The following is a 27966-nucleotide window of genomic DNA, read 5'->3' as shown; positions in this document are numbered from 1 at the left end:
TCGAGTCTAACAAATCAGGTCTTACCACAAGTAAAAGTATTATACAATTTTTTTTTCAGAAATGTTATTTAGTGAAGTACTGAAGTACGCTCAATCGCGAATGGTTGTATATTGTCCTTGTTGCCCCGCCCACCATAAATATTTTGTTAGCAATAAGAGCATGTGTGTTCAGTATTAGCAGATCAGCAGTAAGGTAGGAAAGGGTGAGAAGGTTGTGTAAAGAATGCAGTTAGTAGGGCAAGTTTAATCCGCTCCTTTGAATGGGATATGTTAGGGCCATAACCCATATTTCTTAACCGGCCAAGAGAAAGTGGCCTGTTTGACTTTTGACAGAACAGAATTAGCAATGTGGGCTAACCGGCATATCTCGTAGACCGAAAGCATGCTTGTTCTGGTTATATTTGAAGTTAGATTTCTGCACAAAGAAGAGTAATTTAAAAATATATTATAGTAGACGGTTTGTAGGTATCAGTAACAACTTTACCGAAGTGTGACCTCAGCAATGCTCGGAAATTCTGCAGTTACCGTAATCATTAAAAATTCTGAAGTAGTGTTATTTAAGATTAATCGCTGAATATGTAAGTGCATATATACGTGTATAACTCATATTAAAAAGGCAAAGTGACTTGCAACTGCTTGATGAAGTAATATCATTACAACGACATGAGACCATCGGATTCACGATCAGTGACAGTTCTGCCTGGGACTTCACAAGAATCTCCACACAGTAAAGGAGTAGTGTTGCCACCACTAACGTCTCAATATCCACAGTGGAGTAGAGGAGGAAAACTAGAAATTGGTCTGTATCCAAGACCACTTTCCAATGTTAATGAAAATGATTTGTCTTTCCAAAGGAACAAAATGAATGGAAGGGTAAGAATCTCATTAACTATTTAGATATGCTGACCTCTACATAATTAGGGTTATCATCATCCATATTTCATTTTTGCATATTTTATCCAGGTATAAATTCACAGCATCCAGAATGGATATAGAAAAGGTAAAGTCATCCCTGTGCTTAACTAATTAAGCACTATGCTATGAAGGCGTGTGTGAGACTGCATGTATAGATCCACATATTCTTGATTAGAACAGATAAGGGTGTGAAATATTTTCACATTATCTCAAAATCAAATGACCTGCACAGTTTGTCATCTCTCCAATGAACCTATTAATACTTTCAGTTAGGTCTAGTAATTACAGATAATGAATTACTTATACAGTATGGTGTCCATGAGCATTTCTCCAAATTTTGGTTGTTTACAGACCTAAAATGGATTAGTCTGATGTATTCAACTTTAACCATAACTCTGTCACAAACTGTCATTAAATTTTGTTATTATTTATGGCTACTAATGCCGACAGTTTGAAGTGAACTAGTACAGTTGGTTGCTGCATTGTACAGATGCCCAGAAAATAAAAGTATGTTTAACGACTGGTTATAGTTCATGGTTTTCAGTGCGGTTTGTGTTAAACGTAGTTCTGCCTCTTTAATATTGTAAACGTGTACAAAACACACTTAGACATAATCAGCAAGTGATCTCTGATTCTGTCCGAGATGAAAGACTATGATTTAGAAAAGTAAGTTCCTTGCAGAATTTCTCGTACTCATACCTTTAAAGGTCACAGCTTATTAGTCCTACAGCAAACTATTTCATGAGCAGCATTACTCAGACTTGAATTTATCCATACGTTTCTAGACATGAAGGATATCAACTGATTTGTGTAGTTAGTTAGTTATTTAGAGAGGGTGGGTTTCCCCATGCACCGCGACCAGTTTGATCTATTGTGCTTCCCTCTATGATATTCTACCAGTCTCTATACACTACCGATAAATGGTGCGTACCATCAGTCCTGCCGAGCAAGCGAGTTCGGCCACTTGCTTAGCGGTGTCTGTAATGCTTCCCCCATCTATCAGAGGCCTTAGAGACTATTGCTGGCCGGGAAACGTCCTGGAATTTGGCTCAGTGATCCCCTTTGGGGATATGAGGTTGTTTTACGTGCCGTAAAGTTATGACACAGGACACACAGCTTAAAGTCCCTCCCGGAGGACTTGTTCCCTGAATTTTTCCGCCCTTAAAAATTTGATGACCTCCGGCGGGTATTTGAACCCGCGTACCACGAGTCATGAGGTGGGAACGTTACCTTCAGACTACGGAGGCCGCTAACTGATTTGTGTAACAAACTGTATTTGGAGAACTGACAATGGGCTGCTCCCAATGTGAGTGTTTGTTATAGTGTTTAATGATACCCCAGAATAGAATGTTTCTGTGCCAAAAATATATGTGAGAATTGAACCAGTGTGGTGCAATAAAATGTATCAGCATATAAAATTGAACAGACTCTCACGTTACAAATAAACTATCATATTGAAATACCCTTTCATTCAAAAAGCGCTATTTAATAGGTAAAGGTAAAGTTTCCCAGTGCTTATCTAATTAAGCACTATGCAGTGAAGGCATATGGGTGAGTGGATGTACAGATCCATGTGTTCTTGACCGCAGCACTAGTTGGAGGTGAGTCGTCAGCTTAATGCCCTGGTCGCTTTACCCCCCCTGTAAAGAGCCCCTGGTACCCACTTGAGCTGGGTCGCCCCCAGAACTAGTCTGGACGGTGTGGGGAAGAGAAAAATCATGCCCCTACAGGGACTTGAACTCTGACCCCTTGGCTGTCCAGTCCGTAGCCAGTCACTGTACCAACTGCACTCTCACTTAATAGGGAACTAGATATTTTAATTGATTATGGAACTATTTTTTTTTTCATTTTATTTGCACACATTTGTCATTTCTTAAAAAAAATTCCTATATGTGTACAGTTTTGAGATACAAGAATGTCTCAAAGATGTTCAATACTTATGTTATATTATGTATGCCCCAGAAAGAAAATATTTCCGTTAGATAGACGTTTTGAAAATTTGGACATGTATACACTTTATTGCTATATGGCCTTGGTGCAGACCACACAGAAGAAAACACTACTTCCAGTAGTTCCCTAGTTGTGTGTTGATTCGTTGCTGTAGACTTGTATTTATCATACCGTTGCCTAGCAATGGCCTCCACATCTTGTTCCCCTCTTCAAGCTTACAGCCGTCATGTCACAGTACAGTTAATTTTATCATAACCAAATAGAGGGCCTCAGTCAAGAAGACAGCCATGAATTAATATTCATAAGCAGATAAATTAATTCATACAGACTTATTGGAAAATTTCTGCTTTAGAAAACTGGGCTGAAGACAGTGATATTGAGGCTTTCAGTTTTTCATAATATGCTCAGTGGACAGTTTTAAGAAATGAAACTTTCAGATTAACACAGAAAGGTTGATGGATATTACAGGGATGGGATGTAGTGGAATGGATTGAATTGAGCTTGCCCATGATAGAATTCAGTGAGGAATGTTAAAGTTCTAATACCGGGAAGTGGCAGAATGCATTAGAAAAGGTAACTGAACTGAAAGTATGACTTTTTTTAATTATTCAAATTTATTTCAATTGTATGGAAGATGATAAGAAAGTAACGGGACTGCATTTTTCTATGCTGATGCTGTATGATGTCTTACTTTATTGCATATTGCCAGTACATATTTGATAAAAAGGGCAGGACATATAGAACACACTGGAGAGCAAGAAGTGCATACATTTTGTCTGGAAAACTTTAAGGGAAGAGACCACTTGGGAGAAGTAAGTGTAATTATGATGGTAATATTAAAATTTGCCTTAGAGCAATAGGATTGAAAGGTGTGGACTGGACTGAACTGTCACAGGATAGGGTTCAGTGATATGCTTTATGAATGTGGTTGATAAACTTTAGGATTCCATAAAAAGTTGGAATTCTGCACTAGCTGGACAAGTGTTAATGTGTAAAAGGAAGATCCCTGTCCTTAACTAATTAAGCACTATACCATGATTGCATACGAGGGAATGGGTGTATAGATCCACATTTTCTTGGCCATGGCACTAGTTGGAGGTGAGTGATTAGCTTCACATCTTGGCAGCTTTACCCCTGGGGAAAGAGCCCCCTGGTACCTGTTGGATAGGAGGTTGGGTGAACCCCAGAGCTGGTCTGGATGACATGGAGAAGAGAAAATGCTTGACCCTACCGGGACTCAAACTCCAACCTCTCAGTTGTCCATCTAGTCGCTGTAGGTTATAAGTATGTCTGCATCGTCATTATGTGTGGTATTCTTGATTGTCTGCCTTTGGAATTCATAAAGTGTGATACACCTATTATAAATTTGCAAGTAGAACAAATATATGAAATCATATATTTTGTGTTTAGTTGCAATGGCTGGGGAAGGGTTTGAAATGATGAAAATTGTGGGCATAAATGATGATCTTGCAGCAGAATATTTAAGTGGAATAAAATGTCTTCTGAGGAATGTCACTCTGTTAAGGCTTAAACCCCACTGCTGTTGATTTTACTCACACTGATCTGAACAAAATCCATGGATTCACTTCCGTTTAAGTAGTTCCAAAATTAAAAGTGCATAGAACTTCAGCTCCTTGCACCCATATATCTTTATGGTGTCCTTAGGCATATTTGTTAAGACATCTTTGCTTACTTGGGCTGTGTATTGATTCATGGTATTATCCCTAACACATCTGCACGTGGATTCAGATTTTTTGACCAACCATACAAAGAACTGCGGATTTATATTGTTGTTCATGCATCACATTCACCAGATGTACCTTTGTGTTACTTGTTTTTATTCCTGAAATTAAGACAGGATTCTGATTTCATCATTTTGCATGGCAGTACTGCAATTATTTACAAAAACAGATGTGTCTTTGTGAGTGTCTGTGATATGTAGGAGATGGGATTCCCGTATGAGGGTGGAAGGAGAGTAGTTTGAGGGGCAGTAAACACATTTTTTGGAGACAAATTGAAACATCACACAAAAAACAAAAACTGTATATGCTGACAGGAAATGCTCAGAATTGCTGTTTTTTTATATTGTTCATTGTCTGATATTCCACAAAACTAGAAGAAACAACATTTGGGAAACTGGATCTGTTTCCGTCCTCAGGCGAGGGGGAGACATGTACTATGTTGGGTCCCTTAGAAAGAGTTAACCTCAATCACTGGTCAACCCATGTAAATATAGTAACTACAGCTATGTAAATACCTGAGACCAGGCTTTGTTTAAGGGAGATAACAGGAAACTGATCCACTTTCCAAAATGTTATTTTCTCTAGTGTTTTTTGGAATACTGGATGATGGACAGAGTCCAAAAACACAGTAATTCCCTGTGTTATACACCATTATCAGAACCTTTTAGAATGTACTGGCAGAAAATTTATAGAGTTAAACTCTGATAAATTCAGTTAGGACTCAACACACAAAAATGGGCATCTAAGCTTGGTGATGCAATTAAAAGTTGATAAATTGTAATATTCAGGTTAAATACTTACAGTACAAATCCTGTGTTTCAAACCTTACCAAAATAGCATCAAAGTAACAGGCCAGAAAAAACTGGACTGTTACTCCTATCCCTTGTGAACTTAGCTGTAATGCTTGAAACACAGGGTTTGTATTGTATATACGTAACTATAATATTATAAATCCTCAACTTTTTTAATTGTATCAAATGCCATAAATGACTATATTCATGTGTTAATCCCAAACTGAATCACTAGAATTTAACTCTATGCATTTCCTGTTAGTCTATACAGTTATTATTATGCATTGTAATGCATTAATTGCATGCTCAGTACATGTGAAACTGCCTAACATTAACACTAGAACACTGTATGCACATTTGTGATATTTCAACACACAATTTTCAGAATATTTCCTTGCATTCTGAAGCACATATATTTTTATTTCTGCATATTGTAACTTGTGATTTATAAATTAAATTGTGACAAGGTTATTAAACCTGCATGTGAAAGTGATCACTCAAAATATACTGTGTGAACTGCTATCTGGTGGTAGTATATGATTCTACCTTGTAGATTCCAAATAATCAATACTTGGGTCTCTTCAGTGGTGTACAGACTTATGGGAGCCATTATAATGAATATTTAGAGCAAGCTGGTTCTGTTTGAGAGAAACTGCATAATATTTACAATCTAAATGCTTTGTAGTTTATAATGATTGCATTTAAAAAACCATAAATATATACCAATGTGTATTTATTTCTGTTAGACAGTCCAGGATTGGCATCAGGTTTTGAAGTGTTTTTTTTCCCCAAGTACAGTATTATACATGTGTCATTTGTGAAGGTCATAAGACCGTCTGTATTAAAGGTGGCTAGAAAGAATTGCACTTGGCCTGAATGTTGTTGTGAGTCATCCTTAAATAAGCTTGGAGGTGTGGTGTGCTCATTGCCAGTGTTAGAAAGTGACTAAGCTGACACAGCACTTCAGTCTACCACTTCAATTTTCACTGTCATCTGGAAACAAATCTAATATCATGGCATCCAAAGTTTTAGTCAAGATTCCAACTGTACCTTTCTCTCAAGTGAGTTGTAGTATAGGTGCAGCTGTTTTATGCACTGTCATTGTAGGGATCAGTGCTATGTATGTCAGGTACTTTGCAAGTACAGTGAACCGTCGGTCAAGAAAATACATGTATTAGAGGATACTGAGATGTGTATGTAATTGAGATTTGGTGTGTTATAGACAATAGGGATTTAAGAGTGGAAAAACTTGTCATGATTTGTGGTATGTGAAGGGCTTTTCTTCTGATGCTACAGAATGGTATGCCATGCAGGAACATTTAGTCTCTGATAAAACACAGAAAGTGAAGTAAATGTGTTAATAAGAATTAGGGAATATCAGGTTGATATAAAGATATGCTTTATATTTTAATTGAAATCCAATATTTTCATTAATTCTTGATACAATATTGATACTGTTTTACCAGAATACATAGAAGATATATCTCCCTGTCATCATTCTTTGTAACATCTCTGATGACATCTTTTTTTCCAGATTAAAAGCTATAAGATTGCTAAATGCAAAAATTTATGTAAGGTTTAAAAACAATTCTTGAATTTGGAGTCCATTTAAGGTACAGGTACTCATCCATTCATGAGACAGTTGTGTTCAGTAGAAAGTTACAGAAGGTGAAACTGTATAATCAGACATAATTTCCCCGTCAGAATCAATAGAAGTGTCTGAGGTCTGCTACACAAAGTATAAGAATGTTCTTGTTGTTACTTACACTGATTATCTTATGCAGTACTGTATAACTTTTTTCTTATTTTAAAATATTTGTCATTTCAATATGGTTAAATTATGTTCCCAGTTATTTACTTTAAAAAGCGAATGCTAGACATTGCTAAGAAATTGGATTGCATTATGTCCTTGTGCATAGAAAACACGCACCACTATGTCAGACTCACTTGTCCAGTTGTTCTGAGACACATTGGTGTACGTTTCTCTCTCTCTCTCTCTCTCTCTCAAACACTAAGGAACACATTAAAACTATATATTTTAAACCTAAAGATCCAGAGGTCCCGGGTTCGATTCCCGGCGCTTCCAGATTTTCTGAGAAGTGGGTCTGGAACGGGGTCCACTCAGCCTTGTGAGGATAATTGAGGAGCTATTTCAAGAAAATAACGGCTCCGGTCTGGAAAACCTAGATTAATGGCTGTGGGAATGCATTGCGCTGACCACATATCCACAAAAGTTGGCACTAACTTCGCTGACAAGTGGCGGTTGCTCGGTCTGAATAGTTCGCTTGTGGACTACAGGACACGGAGTTCTTTTTTTAAAATAGTTTTCATCTGACAGAAACACTTTGTATTAATGATGAAAAACAATGAGAATTAACACTGACTCATATGGTAGATGAATTGCTAAAGTAATCTGATGCATGAGTCACTGAGTTGTATGGATAGATAGTTGAAGATGATAATGAAGCAGGTGATTGTTATGGTACAGAAGGGGGTTGAATTGGTTGAAGAAATCAGCAGTATTGAGTTTCACATTTATGGTCATGAAGTTGAGGACCACAATTCACTAGAGATATTTGATGGATGTGCTAGTCATGACTTCTCTAATCCAACTGCAGTTGTCTGCTAGGCTTTGGTTTCTCATGTAATAGCAGATGTGCAGGAAAGGTTTGCATGGATGCAGCAATTTCTCCTTCACCCCTTGAATTTCCCCTCCCACCACTCATACAGTACTCTGCTCCACCTTTGATCGCCACACCTGATCAGCTGGCAAGCAGCTCGTATTAAAGTGAGTTGTAGTAACTGAAATCAGTCGAAATTAGTTGACAGTATGAAAATAAATTCACATTTTTAAAATTCACATGTCCTAGGAATATTTGTGTGTAATATGGCATGAATGTGGATGTAGAGTATCTAAGACGCTGTGTTAGGTACTTGTTAAATTAAGCACATCGTATGTGTTGTTTGCTTCTCTGTGAATTCTGCAGGAAAGGAACCTGTGCTGTTTTGAAACTGAATATAAAGTTACGTACCTACAAATTAATTGTTGAAGCTCCATTTCTGTTCAGGAAACTGTGGAACAAGAATTTTGAATGCTTATTATGGACACTTAAAAGAATCAGTTTGTTCTAGAATGTTTCGTTTATTGTAGTTATATTGTTTGTATCCCCCCCCCAAAAAAACCCAGCAAACCTTTTTAACAAAGAGTACTATCTTTTGGGATATCATGCTGTGTAGTCCATTGAAAGCTAACTGACATTTCAGAAATACATATTGTCTCCATCTTCAGGGTAGAATAAGCCCAGAAAAATGCCTGCATGAAAGTAGGTGGCACGCCGAGTAATTGGCTGGTTAGAAATTTTGGACTGTACAGGAAGCAGGAGAAAATGGAAGAGTGGGCCTCAGTTTCTGTTGGCTGGCTGTGGGACAGAATGAAACCGCTGGGCTCTCACATGACCACTGAGTGAAACAGTTTAGACAAGAACAGAAGGAGAACCCGGTGGTTCCAGTCTGTCCCACGGTGAGCCAATGGGAACTGAGGACCACTCTTTCATTACTTTCTTGCTTCTTACTTGTATATAATCTGATTACTCAGCTTCCCACCTATTTTCATGCTGGTATCTTGCTTGGCTTATTCCACACTGAAGATGGAGATATGTTCCTCCGAAATATTGGTTGGCTTTCAACAGACTACATGGCGTTATATCACAGAAGATAGTACTCTTCATACCAACCATTGTGAAAACTTCAAATCCTACAGATCTTACTAATGTCCATTGATTTTAATTCTGTTGGAGTTCTTTGGAATTGCTTAGGCTGAAAGGGTTGCACAAACAGAGAAAGGCTGAGAAAATATGGGCTGGGGTACTTCTGCTGAAACTCTTAATGTTATGGTCTTCATAAACCTTGAATTACATATGAATTGCTGCATGTCTTTAGGTTAACAAGAAGGGTCCTGATATGGCTGCAGTGGGGAGGTCGGAAGGTCTTGTAGTGGCACCAGTGGATCCCCTTTTGCGAATTACTCAACTTGAGCAGAACATCAGATTCCTGCAAGACCAACACAAACTCATGTTGACCAGTCTTCACCAAGAAGTAGAACAATTACGGCAAAGGAATAGAGGTAAACACCCTGGTGATATCATATTGTAACTACATATGACTCATTTCCTCTAGACTGATCAAAGACAGCTTTCTCTAACATCTCTACAGTTCAAGTGTCATTTTCCATTTGATAGTGTATATGCTCAGTAGTTGACACACCATTAAAAGCACACCTCCAGAAATACTGCTTGAAACAGCTAGTAACTGATCAAAATCCACTAGCCCATATACTTATGCTGAGAGTTAAAAATATACTAGTCTCCAGTAACTCACCAGTGATGAGTGAATGAGTATATATCCGGAGCCATGATGAAATAAACCAATGACTCTAACAATGAAATCTGTGAGCTATATAAATTACAGGTATCTCTTGATTTACAAAGATAATTTGTTCCACAGAAAGTGCTTGTAAGTGAAAATTCATGAATCGAAAATGATATTCCCATTGCTTCATATTGTAGTAAAAGTCACTGGCTCATTCATGAGTCTTAGGAAAAAATCCCCCAATATTTTTAACTTATATTTTAATTGTAAATAAGCATTAAAATAATGACAGTATTGCATGTTTGTGATATTTATTATTGCAAATAAAACTGTATTAGTTTTCTGTATCATAGCTGATGCAATGCAACAATGCAGCTTGTAGCCAAACTTCTTAATTTTCTTACTTCCTTTGGCTTATCAGCAGCACTTCTTGCAACCACTTTCACTTGTTTGAGAGCCATGATCTGCACATATAGCGCAGATATTTATTGACAGAATGCAAGCATCAAGAGCATATCTGATTCTGTGCGATCACATTGAGGCGTCAGGGCAGATTGAGAGGGTGGGAGATGTGTGGGTGTGTCTGCTTTTCACCTCCTCCCCATGTGTTATGCATAGAGTTCTCCACCTTTGCAAAAAACGTTGTATTAACATCAGTTGTGTGTTGTAGCAGAAATTAAGTTTGTTAGTTGAAAAATATATAGGAATTAATATGCTTTGTTGTGATGAAAATTTGTAGGTAGAGTGTTTATAAAACAAGGAATACCTGTGCTAAGTTGCTCATTATACATGGTGATTTAAGTCCTATGACCAGGCTTTAGGAGGTTGTTAAGATAATTTAGAGCAGGAAATGTAAACAAACAGTTATCCAGAAGAAAGCAGTCTTCTGGGATTTGGCACCGTGTATATGTGGTGTTAACCGACGTTTCGGAGGAACGTATCGCCCCCATCTTCAGGGTAGAAGAAAAAGTATAAGAAATCTGCAAGCGACAACACCGTAAGAAACGGTCCGAAACGTCGGTTAACACCACATATACACGGTGCCAAATCCCAGAAGACTGCTTTCTTCATAGTCACCGCCGTGAAAGCCTCAAATCTTAAACAGTTATCCAGTTCATCTGTGTTTCAGAGTTATGGAATTTCAGATGTTTAATTATTATTTTTAATATTAATATATTGGAGCCATCATAATGTCACAAGATACGGCTCATACTGCATTCTCTGATGACAAAGCAGTGATAACAGTGAACCAAGTGGCACAATTTACTGGTTGAGCGTATGCCATTAAGCATTTCATGTATGACATTTGTCATGAAAATACTAAACCTCCATCAGGGGAATGAAAGACATAGGTGCATTCATGCCTTCAGGATATTGATCATTGCAGTTGCATTATGTAGAATGAAGAAGAAGTGTTAGATGCTGTGTGTATTAAGGCATCAAATAGTGCTTGTCAGGTTGCATATGAAACAGATCTCTCTCAAGAGTCCAGTTTGACATACACTGCACGAGGAACAGTTGTGTCTTTTTCATTTTAGTGTACAGTTTGTACAAAAACTGCAACCAGGGACAATAATTCTCGCCTCATGTTCTGCCAGTAGCTTCTGCACAAAACTGTAGATGAACCTGTCATGTTCTTCTGTGTACTGTGGATAAAATTCGCAAAGAATGAAGGAAATAGTTCATTCATTCATTCATTCATTCATTCATTTATTTCACTTTCTAATTGATCCTGATACAGGCATAATACAAGCCATAGGATATAGAATGAGTCACAAGATCAAAATTTAAGTTACAATAATTAATTGAAACATGTCAAAAACAAAACAAACATACATGCAAACAATTATAAAGCATAAAGCGGACATACATAAACAAATTTACATCGGATACAATAAATATCAAAATTCTAATTCTGGTTCACTTCATTAATAAAATTGACAAAATTATGTGAGATAAGACAATATTCCAATACAACAATTGATAACAGTAAACCAGATACAATATAAACAAGCTGTATGCTAAGGCATGAGTCAAAGTTATAAAAATTCATTATATAATATAAAATTTATAGTAATATTTCATCAAAACATAAAATTATATTCATCTAATTCATTCTATATATCAGGTAAAATTCCAATTCCATAGATCCATCCATAGGGTGAAAGCGTCAATGTCATCCTTAACACCAAATTTCACCATCAAAGAACTCCTTCAATGAATAAAAGGAATTCAATAAAAGATAATTTTTAGGACATTTTTAAATTGGATCCTATCCTCTGATAATTCCTTTATGTAGGGAGGTAGATGATTAAATGCTTTAATACCCATATAATAAACACCATTTTTATAGATTGCCAACCTTGGTTCAATCAGTCTAATATGAGCACTGCAGAATTGGTGTGCTGTTCAGTGTTATTTATTTCAACAAACATTTAGCATCAATGTTTGGGCCCAGATTATTGACAGTTTCCTAATTATGCCATGTGTGTTAGTGAATCAACACAATGGAATTCAGAATGCTGATATCCTTGAAAGAATATTTTCAATTTTATTGATGGATACAGCTCTTAGTGTTTGGTAGGGCATGTTGTTTCAGAATGATGGTACTCATCCCCACTCTCCATGTGAGGGGATACATGGTTGACGAACCATTTTCTGGACATGTGGAGTTGTTGTGGAAGTCCAGTAGTCTGGGTCCAGATTTTTCTGATCTGAACCCTACTGAGCTGGAGGAGGCGACTTTGAGCTTAAAAGATTATAAATGTCAGACCCAATTGTCTATTTATTTAGCCTCTGCATGAAAAATTAATCTCAATCCACCACTGAGGTCACTCGTGTAAAGAAATACCTAAAGCTGTGTGCAAGTCTTCACTACATGATCAGTATTTTGTTTTAAATGTAATGTAAAATTCCAGACAAAAAGAGATAATAACTTTGGAATCTTTCTTTGTTAATACTTCTAAAAAAAACAATGTAAAGATATTAAATATAAATAAATTATCTTAAAAAGTGATGAAATATAACTCAGCAAATGTCATCAATTGAACATTAATGTATTTACATGTTTTGCTGGCTGAAGGATTTTTTAATTACTGCGTATGTAATCAGTCATCAGTAGATATATCCATCAGGGTAAGTTATTGTATGATGAAGTCTTGTACAATTCTAAAGCATTCTTCTTGCGTGTCTGCCCACTCTTAACTGCTCTAATTTTTAAGCATATCTTGCCTCTCTTTATGTATGCACCTAAGTCATGTTCTCCCAAAGGGTTGTTTATTTAGTCTCTTCCATACCACAGTATTTATAATTTGACCAAGTTCTTTGGAAGTGTTTCCGTTTTGAGATCTTGCCTTAATGTTCTGATTTCGGAGTTTGTCACTTGTTTTTTGTTTCTTAATATTCTCATCCATTTATAACATCCTTACATTTTGTACTGTATATCATCCATTCCTAACTTCATCTCTCTTGGATGCAAATATTTTCTTTGGTTTTTAAACACTTCTAATTTACGCAAATCTCTCAGAGTAAGAGTACAGTCTCATGACCATATACAGCAGTATGTCTCCTTCCTCTCTTTGTAAGAACATAACTAAACTAATTTAGACACTTGTAATTTTAGATCTGCAATTCCAGCTTGTGTTTACCAAGAGTGGGTTTATTCAGAGTAGCCCATCACCTTCCTCCCCTGAAGATGATAGTAAACCAAAGGTAATAGAAGTAAAATATGTAAACAGTTTTGTATAATTGTTGTAACTTGTAGTGTCAGTATAATTACAGAAGACTCTTTTTCTTTTTTTGTCTGCAGGTAATATTGAGTCCAAAGCAGTTGAATATGACTTCACTACAAGTTGAAATCTTGGAAAAAGAAATTTTAGAACTAAAGGGAGCTCTTCAGGAGGCCAAGACCAAGAATGTATATCTCACTGGAATTGTTGAAGAGCAGAAAAAGTACTGTTATGCTAATTTTTATCTCCATAATGAATGTGCTAAGTAGCATTATCCATTGTATTCGCTTAATGGAGGGTGGACTCCAACTGACTCCACTCGGCATGGCGGCCAATGATTGGCCTATTGTACCTGCCCTGGGTGATTATGGTGATGGAGAATTTGGTGGAATGAAGATTGGCAGGGGAAACCGAAGTACTTGGAGAAAACCCGCCTCAGTGCCACTTTGTCCACCACAAATCCCACTTGACCAGACCAAGGATCGAACCCAGGCCACCATGGTGGGAAGCCAGCAACTAACTGCTTGAGCTTTGAAATGGCCCCATCCATTGTATTGTCAAAGTATTTTATAATTTGTCAGTGGGAGGGATTGGTAGGTCTGTAAATCATATATGGTTGTTGTGATGTAGGTATCTGCATATATAGGTTTTAGTATGATTTGCATTTCCATGCAGTTGGCTGTTGATTTGATTAAAACATGTTCCATGCTTCTGTTCTGTTTTAGCAATAGATTCCAGCATCTTTCAGACACATTCTGAATTACTAATTTAAGGTCTTTATCAACCAATAGTTCTAGATACGTAGAATTGTTGAACACCGAACATTCCTAATTCTGACCCTCTGTAATTTGGAATACCTGTGGTATGTGTGAATGAGAGAGTGAGATCGATTTATACTGAAAACATTACAGTTTTCTGCTTTTAAAAAGAAATATGACTTGAAATTTTGTATGTATAATTGTTTCTATATTTCTGCAATTCCTGTAGTAAAGGGCATATTAAAATGTATATATGCTAAAATCACCTTACTAGTCACTATAGTTCCAGAACTATAGTAATTTTTGAAGTGTACATTTTGCTGGATGGTATGGGTTTATGTCATATTTTTTCCTAAAATTGAAGTATTACCACTTGCAAACCAAAATTTAGGATAATTTAATTTCTTTGTTGTATCAGAAATTTCATTAAATTGAAACATTTGATGTAAGCTATGATGATTAATGTCAACACATTAATTATATTGGAACAGCAGGGAACTTGTAAGTCAACTCATCAGTCCCCACTGGCTGTATCTGACTAACAGGGTGAACCAATGGGATACAAGAGAACAGTAACTAAGCATTATATCAGCTTGGGACATAGCATCCGGCTTTGTTAAGCCAGCATTGTCTCCACCAAACCCAGCTATATGGATCATATTAGTATAGAGGTGATTGAGATTGAGCTCCATCCCAATAATATTGTGGCATTTCTGCTGAAAACCAGAATTATGAAGCCAGCATAGACAGCTGTTGATAGGCAACAGCTTTCCAAACATGTCTGTTGCTAGGCAGTTGCTCAGTAAATGTTACATGACCACAGCCATGCATTATACATAACAATAGAAGAACTGTTGGAAGGAGTGTTTTCTGTGTGGTCCGCCACCAAGGTTATATCTGGAGAACCAAAGCCCGTGGTTAGCAATTGAGCCTTGTTTGGAGGCAGGCAGCCTGAGACAGTCAGTCTGAGAAAGGGGATCCTGGGCTCTTGCTTTGAGGCCAGTATCAGAGCAGTACAGCCTTGAGATGGTGATTGAGTGTAGTTTATGAGCCACAAGGGCATGAGGAATAGCCATTGTTAGGAGACAGTAACCAAGTAATGCCTACTTAGTCCTGGGACATGTGCCAGCCAATGAGGCCTGGAGCCATGGAACACACAAGCTGAGGAATCTACAGTGTTGGGAGTGTTACCAGGTGACAGTCAGTGAAGACGTGGCAGACTGAGAAGACTTAATGCTTGCTGTAGTGAACTGTGGTGTATGTGAATTGGTGATAGTGCTGTAGTTACTTGTAGTTATGAGTTTCAAGATTTCAGTTAATCTAATTACAGATCCAAACCCTGTATCTGATTATTGAACACATGACAGTATGAATAAGGAGGGTAGCTTCTGCCTAAGCAAGTCCTCAACTCCTCAGTTCTTATAAGTCTTTCCTTCTTGCCCTCCACACATATATGCCCCCCCCATGCGCACACATGCACATGCATATGCACGCGTGCACAGAGTGTTATCTGGAATTTGGAAACTGGAAAAAATTAAGCTGAGGATTATCAACTGAAGAACACTGTCAGACTCATGCTGGAAGAAAGAGCATTGATCAGGCACAACCAAACTCAGTGGCCTATCCAGTGTTAAGACTAGACAGTTACTTCTTTGATGACATTGTTGTACTGTGTAACAAGACAGTGTAAGCAACTCAGGCCAAGTACGTGGTCAGTATACAACCATAAGAAGCCCCTTGAATCATATTGTCAACTTGAATTCCAAAGTTCGTCTTGCATTAAGAGGTCAAAGTACATAACTGAATTTGAAAATTTATTGCAGTGGCATTGCCCCTTGCATACACATGGAGCATTGCTCTGTGGTTCCCATCATAAAATCACCTTTAGCCATTCTCCAGCTTCAGACACTTCATACCATCACAGTACTGCAGAAATAATTGCACTGTTTATATTCTTTATAGTATACTGGACTAAAAATTCAACAACAGTGAGGGAAGGCTGTTACATTTAGTGAACAGGGCACAGCTGATAATCTAAAATAGGAATACATTATTGTTAAAGTGAATATAAATTATATCCAAAGGAATAAACTGGATTCATTTTGACCGTCATCTTATACAAGGAACATAACTATACTACAGTCCAGTGTGAGAAAACAAAAACAGGAAATTTGACTTCATACAGGTGGCACCTGTCTAAGTAAAGGTGCATAAGACGAAAGTTCTTTTTAGTGTTGGATGCATCCTTGTAAAGGATTTTTTTTTATTGCTAGTGGGTTGGGACTAAGTCCCTTGTACTGCGGCCACTTCTGGCCTATTGTACCAGCCCCAGAAGGTAGATGAGGGTGATTGTGGAGCAATTGGTGGAATGAAGATTGGCAGGGGAAACCGAAGTACTCAGAGAAAACCTGCCCCAGCGCCACTTTGTCTGCCACAAATCCCACTTGACCAGACCTGGAATCGAACCCGGACCGCCGCAGTGGAAAGCCAGTGACTAACCGCTTGAGCTGTGGCGTGGCCTACCTTATAAAGGATGGTTTTCATTTATTGGGTAACATATATAGAGACATGGTTTTAAAACTGATATCATTTCTTGTGTTACACTGAGACCAGAGTAAAGTGGTGCAATGATGCTGTCTCCCAGTATGTATATGGCATGGGGGACGGGGGAGCATCATCGCATCATAATTGTCTCTTCTCTGGTTTCAGTATCTATGTGTTGCTGTGTAGGAAGCTGGAGAGACTTGAATGTAGAAGACAAGAATTGGAAGCAGTTGGGAGTAAAATAACACCAAGAATGAAATTGGATGCTCAGAATCAGACTGGTACATTTACAAATGAAGGGGATACCATCTCCCAAGAAGTACTGGATGAACAGATGTTAGCTGTGAAACTTGAAGAGGCAGAGAAAATTATAAGGCGTCTTCGTCGAGAAAATGAAGAAAACAGGAGAGAAGTAAGTGTAACTGAGTGTATATTTTGCTTCTAAAATATTGCTTGTCAGATTATTTATACATGATATGTATCAAGGACCATAGAAAATATAGTCCTTGTTCTTTTGTCCAAACAGGGCATTGTGGCCTTAAAATTTCCTCTTGTTATGGGACCCAAAATTTCATCACTAATGACATGTATTCCTGCCATAGAATTCTGTCTCAAGGCAGCCTGATCCAGTTTACATCCTCTCAGGCATTTTTGCAAGGTTCATTTCAATGTCATCCTCACATAGCATTTAGGTGAAACAAGAAATGTTTGGAACATTTCAGGTGTGAAATTTGAAGGGAAGAGACCTGTTGAGAGACCTAGGGGTAGATGGCAGGATACTACTAAATGGGTTTTCAGGAAATATGAGGGACCCTAGGTATATAATCTACTTAGACCAGATGTTAGCATTGTATCTCAATGACAGAAGGACTAACCTGAACAGTTCTCTCTTCTGGGATATAATGCATAATTGATTGTTGTTACCTGCTTTGACATGGATCTGCATGTTGTATGTGTAGTTCCAGCTCATCCCATTTGAAACTTGTTATGTTCCAACAGTGTAAATTAACCTCATGTGCAAACATTGATTTTTGGAGGTTAGAACATCAATGAATCATCACATTCCTCACAAAAAGAGGGAATGAACCAAAAGTTATCCATGAATGGATTTTAGCTATATGTGATGCTAGTGCTTCTTTGAAATACCAAGTGAAATATTTGTCTCAGCAGTTCAAGTGGGATAGAGAACCCATCAGTGATGATTGTAATCCTGGAAGGCCAGTGGAAGTGACTAGTCTGCAGTTGTGCCAAAAATAGAAGACCTGACAGTGCAAGGGAGCATTATGAAAGTGTCTCTGAGTGTCTGAGAATGTAATCCATCAGATCCATCAGTCTTGGCTATGCTCCGTAATCAGCTGGGCTTTTTGGAAGTTAGTTTTTGTTGAGTTCCAAGAATTTTGACTCCACTTCAGAAACAGTACAGGACTCAGTTTTTAGGGGAGATTTTTGGATTTTGTGAAGGTGATCCAGAAACATTTGTCCTAAGAATCATTACCAGTGGATCCATCACTAGGAGTCTAAGACAAAGTAGAAATTTATATAATAATTGTGATTCACCCACCAGAGGTTCTGGACCCCACCAATTGCTGGAAAGATCATAGCCATGGTGTTCTAGGATTTGAAGGGAGTTTAGTGCATGGACTCTTATGTCACACAAGACAGCACTCACTACAAATGCCTGTGCTACTGTGCTTCAGAAATTAAATGAGGCAATCAAGAAAACTGATGAGAGAATGACATGGGAGTGTCCTGCTTCTTCATGACAATGCTCCTTTACATGAGTTACAAAAATTAGTCACTCTCATAAGGAACTGTGGCTTTGAGTAATTAAACTAACAATCCTACAGCCCAGATGTGGCCTCCAGTGATTATTTCCTGTTGTGAAACCTGAAGTAAATGTTGTGTTGATGTTGGTTTTCAGACAGTGTAAACCTAGAGGTGCTGTTTCAGAAGGGTTTGAGGACTGAGACAGAGACTTCTGTATTGTAGGCATTTTGCCTTTGCTCATGAAATAGAGGAAATGTGTCAGACTCAAAGGCGACTACTGAGAAACAGTGAAAACGTTTCTTGTATCTCACCTAGGTACTCCATGGCTAGGTAGATTATATACAGAGCATTGTTTGTATCTTACATTTTTTTTACTGGACAGGTGGAAGCATCTAGATTTTGTTGAAATGTTGTTGAGGGTATGTTATACATACTGATTAGGCAACCTTATGTAAGAAAAATTCTGTGTTCAATGGTATTGCAATTTTGGTTGTCATTATTTCAGAGTTAAGGATTATTACAACCTTCACAACATCACTAACATTTTTATATCCTTAAATAATGTCAAACATTACCTTGCAACAAAGGAATTGCCATAAAAGCACCTGAGTAATAAGTAATCATAGATGAAAGAACAAAGTTTATGTTTCCTGTTAATTTCTTATAAAGACAGCATATTCAGGGCTTTTCTTTCCTCATTATTGTGGAAGTAATGTTTATTCTTGTAACTATGCATGATAATGGTTTCACCTTTGAAATACTGTTATTTACCGTGTGTACTCTTAAGAGGCACATCAGTATTTTTATGCTATTAAGTATTGAATCTTGAGTTTATTATGGACTGTTTATAATACAAACTACACAACCAGAAAAATATTAAAAAAAAATCCTTTATCTTGCAGCCATCTTAAGCTTGTTTGATTGACTACATTGATATTCTATCATGACTAAAATACTGTTGTGGGAATGGAGTATGGTTAATGGAAGGAAATGAGTGCAGTGCTGTGACCATGCTGTTGCTTTGAAAGAACAACTCAACAGAGAGCTAGTATTTGGTTATGGACAGTGGGACAGTAACTGCTCCTTAAATTGATGATTGTTAAATACATTATAATTCACAATTTATTATGCTGATAGAGTTATTCCTTCATTAATACATTAAGAAAGTTTGAAAATGGAAATCAGCTAGCCTCATACAGTGATAACAGAATTGTAGAAAGGTAATTTACCACCTGGTTCCAACAGCAGCCCAAAGAATTTTATGCTGCTGGTTTTCAGGGGCTTGTGAAACGATGGGACAAGTGCCTCAGTGTACAGGGAGATTATGTTGAGAAATAAAAGCATTTTTCAAATCAGTACTCTTATTTAAGTTCTATATCCATTTGTAAATTATTTATTGACTCACCCTCATATAAACGGTCATGTTCTGGAGCATTTTTAATAGTAACAACAACAACAACAACAACAGCAACAACAACAACAACAACAACAATCATATTATTATCAAAAGTACAGGTTTCAGTTAAGAGTTGGTGGATGTTGGAAAATTATGAAATATGTGAGAGAGCAGAGCACCAAGTATTGAATCCTGAGAAATTCCATGTTTTACAGTGTTCCAATTTGAGTATGTGTTATAATTTGAATTGGGGGATTTTATTTCTACTTTATTTTTTGTCTTAAACCACTATCCAGCTATACCTCAAATTCTGTAATAAATTTAGTTTTGATAGAATAATTCATGGTTTACATCGTGAAATGCTAAAGGAATGTTACAAGATATTCAATAATATTTTATTACTTAAAGCACATTTGATAGTTCCTATGAAATTGTGCAAGGCTTTATCTATGAAGTTCAGGAGATTATAAAATTATTGCTTATAAACCAAAATAATAAGGTAGTTCATAATGCAAGTAATAGGTGTATGTTAATTAAGCATGTGTGCGTGTTTCCATAAAATTCTGGGAAATTCTTGAGTAGCTGCAGAATTTGCCACTCCTCCAGAAGGGCTCAGCTTCATGAGTAAGTAAGTGTGTTTGTGTATTCAGAATTTCAGTCTCTTTATTTCATCATCCATGCAAACCCCCCTCCCCCAATTTATGAGAGAATTATTAGCCCACAATGTTTGAATTTCTGTCTGGCATATAAATACTAGAAGTATTTTAAAAATGAAATTATCAATTTTCCAACAGTGTAACAGCCACATCACTCTCTGATGATCCACCAAAAACTCAGTCTAATATTTCATGCATAGTAAGTATCAATAAGGAGGATTCTTTAATTGCTTTGTGTGAAATTGTAAAGTGTGTTTCATACTTGAAAAATTGACACCTCCCTTTTCTAGCATTGTTATGTTGTACCATTGTTCAAACTATCAGTATATCGTACTAATTTGTACTAAATAATAAGGAGGTCATGTGTGTCGTCCCAGCATTTGCCTGGATGGACCCAGAACATGAAAATCTTCAGTCAGAATAGCTCGTTACTGGGTTGAGGTTCAAACCCAGGAGCCCTCAAATGTGAGTTCCACCACTAGACAGGGATTTTCAGTCCACATGGACTGGTTTTGGTTTGAACCTGGACCTTTGTGTGAGATATTGGCACCAAATTGCCTGAGGTGCTACACAGTCTTCTTTAGAAATGTTGCAACATAAAAATGACATGTTAAACTTCAGAAATGAACAACACGACTGATACTCTTGATCTGAGTTCTCTTTATAGTTAGCGACAATTCGAGCAAACCTGAGTAAGAACCTAGGTGGAAGTGGAGGTGGACGTCAGCTAGGAGGAGGAAATAACAGTCATCGTGGGGGTGGAGGAGGTAATGCTGGTGGAGGTGGTGGTAATGGTCATCATCGATCTCACAATCAGCAACAGTCACAGTCGCAGAGGTTTCCTCCACTCCATACACAGAGCTACTGGCATCATGGGCAGCATTCTCAACACAGAGGAGGGTAAAGAGACATATTTACAACATGGCACAGTACTGTTAAGACTAGTTATTAGTAACTACAATTTATTACACAGATTCTGAAGTCGTCCATGCTGCTGGCATAAATGTCAATTTGTCTTTCATTTCCAACTAAATTTCAGAAAAAAATTAAGCTTGATAGCCTGTGTTCATTATTCTGTAAGTAATGACAGATTTATGGTGTAGTCACATTCAAATGATTGTTCTCTCTGAAACCTTTCAGTTATGGTTCCATATTTGTATCCTCTGTTTAACATGTGGTTTGAGTATTTTGAGTTGCTGTTGTCATTTTTAATTGCTTGTATATTCTATTTTCTGGTGCAGAATGTTCTGCCTTTTGTCCTCTGTATGTGAGCAGGTAGTCTAAGCATTTCATTTGGTAGATGCCACTTTCATTGTAGTTGTTTCTTCGTGGGTGTTGTTTCACTATATTTTGTATTGTGTTTTGTGTTTTGAAGGTAATCTTTATTTGGGTGTCCCTGAATAATTTTGTGATTTTGCTTGTTTCTTTTCTGCTCTATGTGAACATGGCCTATTTTGCTTTCTGGTTTTGTAGGTTAATATCAGTATTTTGTTTTTGTTGGGCTTGGTGTTTTGTGATTTTGTTCATATTATATCTGTTGTTTTACTGGATTTACATCTTGGAAGGCTATGTTCCATCCAGAAAGTTTTTTTTTTTTAATGTACCAATTTCTTTGCTCCAATACGTTTTTTTGGTGGTAAATGCATCAAGATCCATGGACAAATTGGAACCTGCTGCCTTTTATGTCTGTCTTTCAGTGAATAAATTTAAATGGAAATTTTCCTGTGACAGCTTGTAAATTTACAGGTATATGAAGGTGCAAGGCAGTAGATTCCAAATTGCCCATGGACCTTTAACACTGGGTTTTCTTTGTACTCTGTGTTTGTCTTCAGTTGGTTTCAAAGGGTGCATCTCAAAAGGAAATATTTAATTCTGTGGAAGTCTATGTACAGGAATATTTTGAAACTTTTCTCCTCACATTTAAAGATCAGAATGCATGGTGTTTGTATTAAGGAACTAAAAGTATAAATTATTTCACTGTGTGTTAACCCCAAACTGATACATTTTACACTCAGTTTGTTCATTGCCCATACATTACACACCACTTGTATTCATTGTTCATGTGTTCACATACCTTTTATTCATTGTGATATTATGAATGTGATGTTTGATTTTTCCATATATTTAAGGATTGAGTTTGTGTCACATCGGCGCTGTACAAATGGTGGTGGTAATGCTGGACGTCTAGAAAAAGAAACACAGCTGGTGGGTCGTCCTGCCCCATCTCTTCCCAACCTTCACAGCAATGGTACATCAAGCGGGTATGGATTTTCAAATAGTAACAATGGAAATCATGGTAACTCCCATCGCCGTGGTGGTCATTTTAATGGTAATCATTATTACCGTGGAAATAAGGATGAAGTTGGTGAAGGTGGAAGGAAGTATCGTGGTGGTGGAGGAAGCAGAGGCAGCCGGGAAGGAAAACAATAGTTACCATGGTGATATTACAGCTATTGCATATAGCAGCATGCCCAAAAGAACTTTTTTTTACATTGTTTTATTTAATATTTCATAGCATCAGGATGTTTTTATTTGATGTGTACTTTGAATTGTATTAATTTATCCCATTCTGCTTGTTTGGCCTATTTGGTCTGTGGTATGACTAGGTAATGAAGTTCAGGCTTGTTTGCTTTCTAAAAGGCAATGTAATGTGCAATACAGTGCGTAGAATAGTGATTCCAGTCGATGCTTTTTGAATGTTAATGTAATTTCTATAAAATACTATTTTACTTAATTGTTTGATAACTTGTACACCAGTTATTATAAAGTTACACCTTAATTCAGAATCTTAAAGACTTTTATACATGCCGAATATTTTATTTTTTATGTACAAATCCAATGTAATGAATTTTCAGTTGATTTTCACATGATGCTTAATGCATTAAGAGTACATTAATTTATATTTTGTTTACATTCCAAAGTTGATAGAAGCATTTATATTTTATGTCAGTTACATCATTATAAATTATTGTATTGTATCAATGGGTATCTTGAAACTTAAGGTAGGTTGAGTTTTGTTCATTTTGTTAATTTGAAATACTGGAGAAATAGAAATAATTTGGTGTTATATTTATAACTTACTGTAATGATTATTTAGGTCATTCTAATCATAAGTGCATATTCAAGCGCTGGAATTGTTTATACTTTTCAACTTGCATATGGTATAATGTATCTGAGTGTGCATTACTACATCTTAAAATTCCAGGTAGACTCATGTAATTTTGGTAACTGTAGGCTTGGAGATAAGAATGATGAGAACAGTTATTAGACTTTCCTATTAAGGCAAGAAAGTCTAATGTTATAAGAATGACAGGTGGTGAGTGTGGGATTCCAGCACTTTACATTGTTCATCCAGTTATTTATTATAATATAATTATTATGTGATTCTGGTATGGTGTTCAGTGCTTATGAGGCAGATGTGAACTGCTTGTATCTCAGACTAATAATAAAGTGTTGAAATATTTTGATGCACTTATTTAAAATTGTTAAACAGTAAATATACTAGTGACCAATGCATGCCTGTTTTTGGTCATTCAAAAAATGAAATATGAAAACCAAGTGCTAAGTTTTGTGACATGACCTGTAGATTTCAGCTCCATTTAGTATTACTTGAACTTCCTCTAATGAGTAATTCTGAAACATGAACTGCTAATGCTCTTAAGCTACATACTGAAATGAGGCTTGGACTGGGAAATAAACAATAGTTTCCATTAAATTTCATCTGATGGTTTTATTGGAGGCATTAGATAAACATTCATAAAGATGTCAAAATTTGGTTGGAAGTAACATCAGTGTGCACTTTTATGGAAAAATTAGTCAGTTTTCATTCTAGGTAAGATATATATATTTTTTTCCTTCAGTTGTAATGTTAACCCTTAAACCTATAGCTGTGATATTCAGCTGAATTTGAACAAGCATTGTCAAATAGTACAATATTCAACTTCAATTCACTTCAAGAATCGATCTTTGCTTTAATGCTACATTATTTGACTTCAATCACTTGGCTATGAAAACTGATTTTTTTTTTATTTTTCCCACATTTTTTACATAACATCGCATTATTTTAGGAAAATAGTGGGAAAATAATATGCAGTGAAAATGTTAAGAGACAGCATTTAAACCCCCAGCATACTATCTGACGATCTAGGTTTTTAATGTCCAAAATGCAATGATTCAGAAAAGTAAATTGTATTTATTGCATATTTAGAGCTATGAGCTCCAAATAAAAACTGGACTATTAAGAATTAATCCATTTATCTGTATTTGATATTTTGAAATAGTCTGTATATACATATATATGCACTTAGTTTACATTACCTTCGGACTGTGTCGATTACAAAATTCGCTCTGAAAAGTGCCAGAAACTTTTATGACAAATGTACATGGTGCAGCCATGGATTATAACCCCTAGTCTTCCCACTCTGCTTTGTCACCACTGTCCAGTCAGAACAAATGATCGTAAACATAACTGTGTCCTTTTATACAGTGGTTCTGGTGTTCTAAGAACAGGAAGAGTGGGCATATCATATAGTAAACCTCATTTATGAGACTCAACCATTATGGTCTCATGAGACAGGAAGCAAACACTGCCAGCATATTCTATTTCTGTCTCCTTAACATGCATTTTGAGTGTTTTGTTTCTAGTTTCACACCATAGGGACATGACATGACAACAAGATTTAATACTTGGCAGCAAATCAAAGACAACTGAGGAAAACTGACAAGGAGGAAGATGACATGAAAGAACAAGTTCCATTTCTACTCTCTCAAGGATTGTACAAGCATTATCAACCAATGGGCCAGTCTGCTAGTGTTGTTCAAGACAACAGCACAGATGACAGTTCTGAGTTGTTTCTAATTCCACTTATACTACAAGGGGTGCAACAAACAAGCAATATCCATCAATTCACTGATGATATGACGGATAAAAGACAGAACTTTGCACTCCATATAAATACTCAACCCCATACAGTGTTTTAATGTTGTCTTTTGCATGTTATTGCATTGTTGCTGGAGGATACTGATATAAGCAACAGTACTTAGATTTCCTTGATGGGTCATCTCTAGTACTTGATGTCACTGAATCTGAAATGTTTCTGTTCCCTGCAGTTATTATTCAAATGGGACATGATGCAACTGGCAACCTGATGGTTGACTGCTGAACAGTTCTTTTCATTTTATGGAAAAACAGTGGAACATGACAGATTTCATCACTCTTCAAACAATGACAGTGACGTTGGTAATAATGACCTGGACTGTAACATGCTATGGAAACTAAGACATATTTTTGATGATGCTGAAAGATAGAATATTATACCCCTTCTGAATATCTGGCTGCAAATGAAGTTACAATACTTTTCAAGGAAAGGATAATTTTCAGACATTACATATCCAAGGTACACATGTATTACAGAATATCAGTATATAAATTATGTGACATGTTTAGCTTCTCATATGAAGTGGGCATCCACTAAGGAAAGGACAAGATATGTGTAGCCACAGACATACCACCAACACATCATTAAGCTGCAAGGCAGTTGACAGAAGATGTGGAAGGACATGCACATAAGCTGTACATGGATGACTTCATTGCACAATTTATTCAACGTTCTGACAGAAAAGAAAATCAGTTGTTATGGGAGAGTCAGACCTAAGAGAAAGATATGCCTGTCTTCATGTTGGTTTCTCACTTGGCTTACCATTGATCCTGAAGATGGAGGCAGTATGTTGCTCTGAAATATCTGTGGATTTCTACTGGATTATACAGCATTACATCCCAGAAGATGGTACTCTTTGTAGGATCTGCTTACTGCCTACTTCTTGCTAGTTTCTTAATGTCCATATAATTTTATTCTACAAGTAATATCTTGTTTTAATATCATTGTATACACATAAGTATTCTTTTGTCATTTATATATAACAGAGAAAACCTGAAATCTGTTACTACCAGTTCTTGCTCTTGGAAACTAGAAACTCCTAAGTACAGTAAATGAAACTAGTATTCCCTAATAAGAACTAGAAATTACTGCAACTCTTAGAAAAAAAAAAACTTTAATGGAAGCTGGAAACAGTGAACAGTAGTTCCTACCATATCTTCATCAGTTATTAACTGGTTCTAAACAGTTCTGTCAACACTGGACAGTACACAACAGTGATGAACATTTATGAATTTGATTGTGTATGTAATTGACGTACTTGTTCAGAAAATTATTGTGAAGTTTGTTACAGATGAAGTTTTGTACAGTTTGTCTGTAGGTGATATATCATTGAATTGGCTCCTCTCTCACTTGTGGTGATCATGACACTTCAGAATAGGTAGAAAATATGTTAATATTGCAGCTCCAGTGATAAACTTGTTGCTGTCAACTGTGAAGTTTGTAACACTAAGAAGAGCCCATTTAGCTTGGTAAGCTCAGTAACCATTGCCAAGTAGATCTGATGACTTGCACAGCCAGTCTGATAGAATAATTTAATCGTGGTTTATCAGGGCTAATTCTGTACTGTTCACTGTGATTTGCAGCCAAAAAACACAAAAAAGTTGATCTACTGAACTATATATTTCTAACTTCGGGTGTGCCGTGCATTACACATTCAGTGTCACAGTTGCAGCTTGTGCAAAAACAAATAAACAGGAATTATCTCAAAATGTTTCTGTCGTTCACATTTGTATTTCAGTGTGTATTTTTCTTCATATTGTATTAAATTTGTTTCCTTTTGTTCTTTCATTTCAGTTATTTGTAACATCAATTTGTTTTTTTTTTTTATCTAGATGATTTTGGTAGGTATAAATTTTGTAAACTTTGATGAAAAATAAAAGAAAACTAATGGAACATTAATTATTCTCATTCATAACTATTTTTCCATGTGTGCTATACCAGTAAACTTATTAGAATAAATTTAAGAATAAGTGGTTTCATTCCATAGTAGTAAGCAGATATAAAAATGTTACAAGCCCATTCAATGAATGACTATTTGTAATAATTCAAGAGGTTAAATATTTTGGCATCAATCTCATACTGTCATCAGACTTTTCTGCTAAAATGTGTAGAGAGGAAGTTTTACATGATCTTGGCTAGTGTTGCTTATGAGTTAAGATAGCTATCTATTTTGCTTGGCATAGTACTAGAAGGTACCAGTATCTGCTAAAACTGATTGCATCATATGTAAATAAAATTGAAGTGGTGCTATAATGGAACAAGTAAAAAAAAAGTAAAGCTATCCCTGTAACGGGCCGTGAAGGCCTATAGGGTTTTAGCTGAGGGTCCCACATTATCGAGACAATCAGCTCAAAGATGGTGGTAAGGTTGTCAGCCTTATGCGCCAGCTGAGCTTTACTCACAAGGAAAATTAT

General features: G+C 36.6%; 1 protein-coding gene across 3 annotated transcripts; it reads left to right on the top strand.

The window, feature by feature from the left end:
* Nucleotides 1-27335, top strand: LOC111864325 (keratin, type I cytoskeletal 9). 3 transcript variants are annotated; one of them, XM_023851499.2, is made up of 7 exons: nucleotides 1-873; nucleotides 9338-9521; nucleotides 13389-13477; nucleotides 13575-13717; nucleotides 16962-17208; nucleotides 21283-21515; nucleotides 22745-27335. In XM_023851499.2, exons 1-7 carry the CDS (start codon nucleotides 664-666, stop codon nucleotides 23043-23045), a joined length of 1407 nt encoding a protein of 468 aa, XP_023707267.1. In that variant the 5' UTR covers nucleotides 1-663; the 3' UTR covers nucleotides 23046-27335. The 3 variants fall into 3 exon arrangements, with proteins under 3 accessions (XP_023707267.1, XP_023707268.1, XP_023707269.1); XM_023851500.2 differs by having other exon boundaries at nucleotides 2-873; nucleotides 16983-17208; XM_023851501.2 differs by lacking the exon at nucleotides 1-873 and adding an exon at nucleotides 5975-6459.
* Nucleotides 27336-27966: the final 631 nt, after the last annotated feature.

The sequence above is a fragment of the Cryptotermes secundus genome, unplaced genomic scaffold (assembly GCF_002891405.2).
Source record: "Cryptotermes secundus unplaced genomic scaffold, Csec_1.0 scaffold216, whole genome shotgun sequence".
Taxonomy (NCBI): Eukaryota; Metazoa; Arthropoda; class Insecta; order Blattodea; family Kalotermitidae; genus Cryptotermes; species Cryptotermes secundus.
The sequence above is the reverse complement of the archived record's forward strand: the minus strand, read 5'-3'. Positions and strand labels throughout refer to the sequence as shown.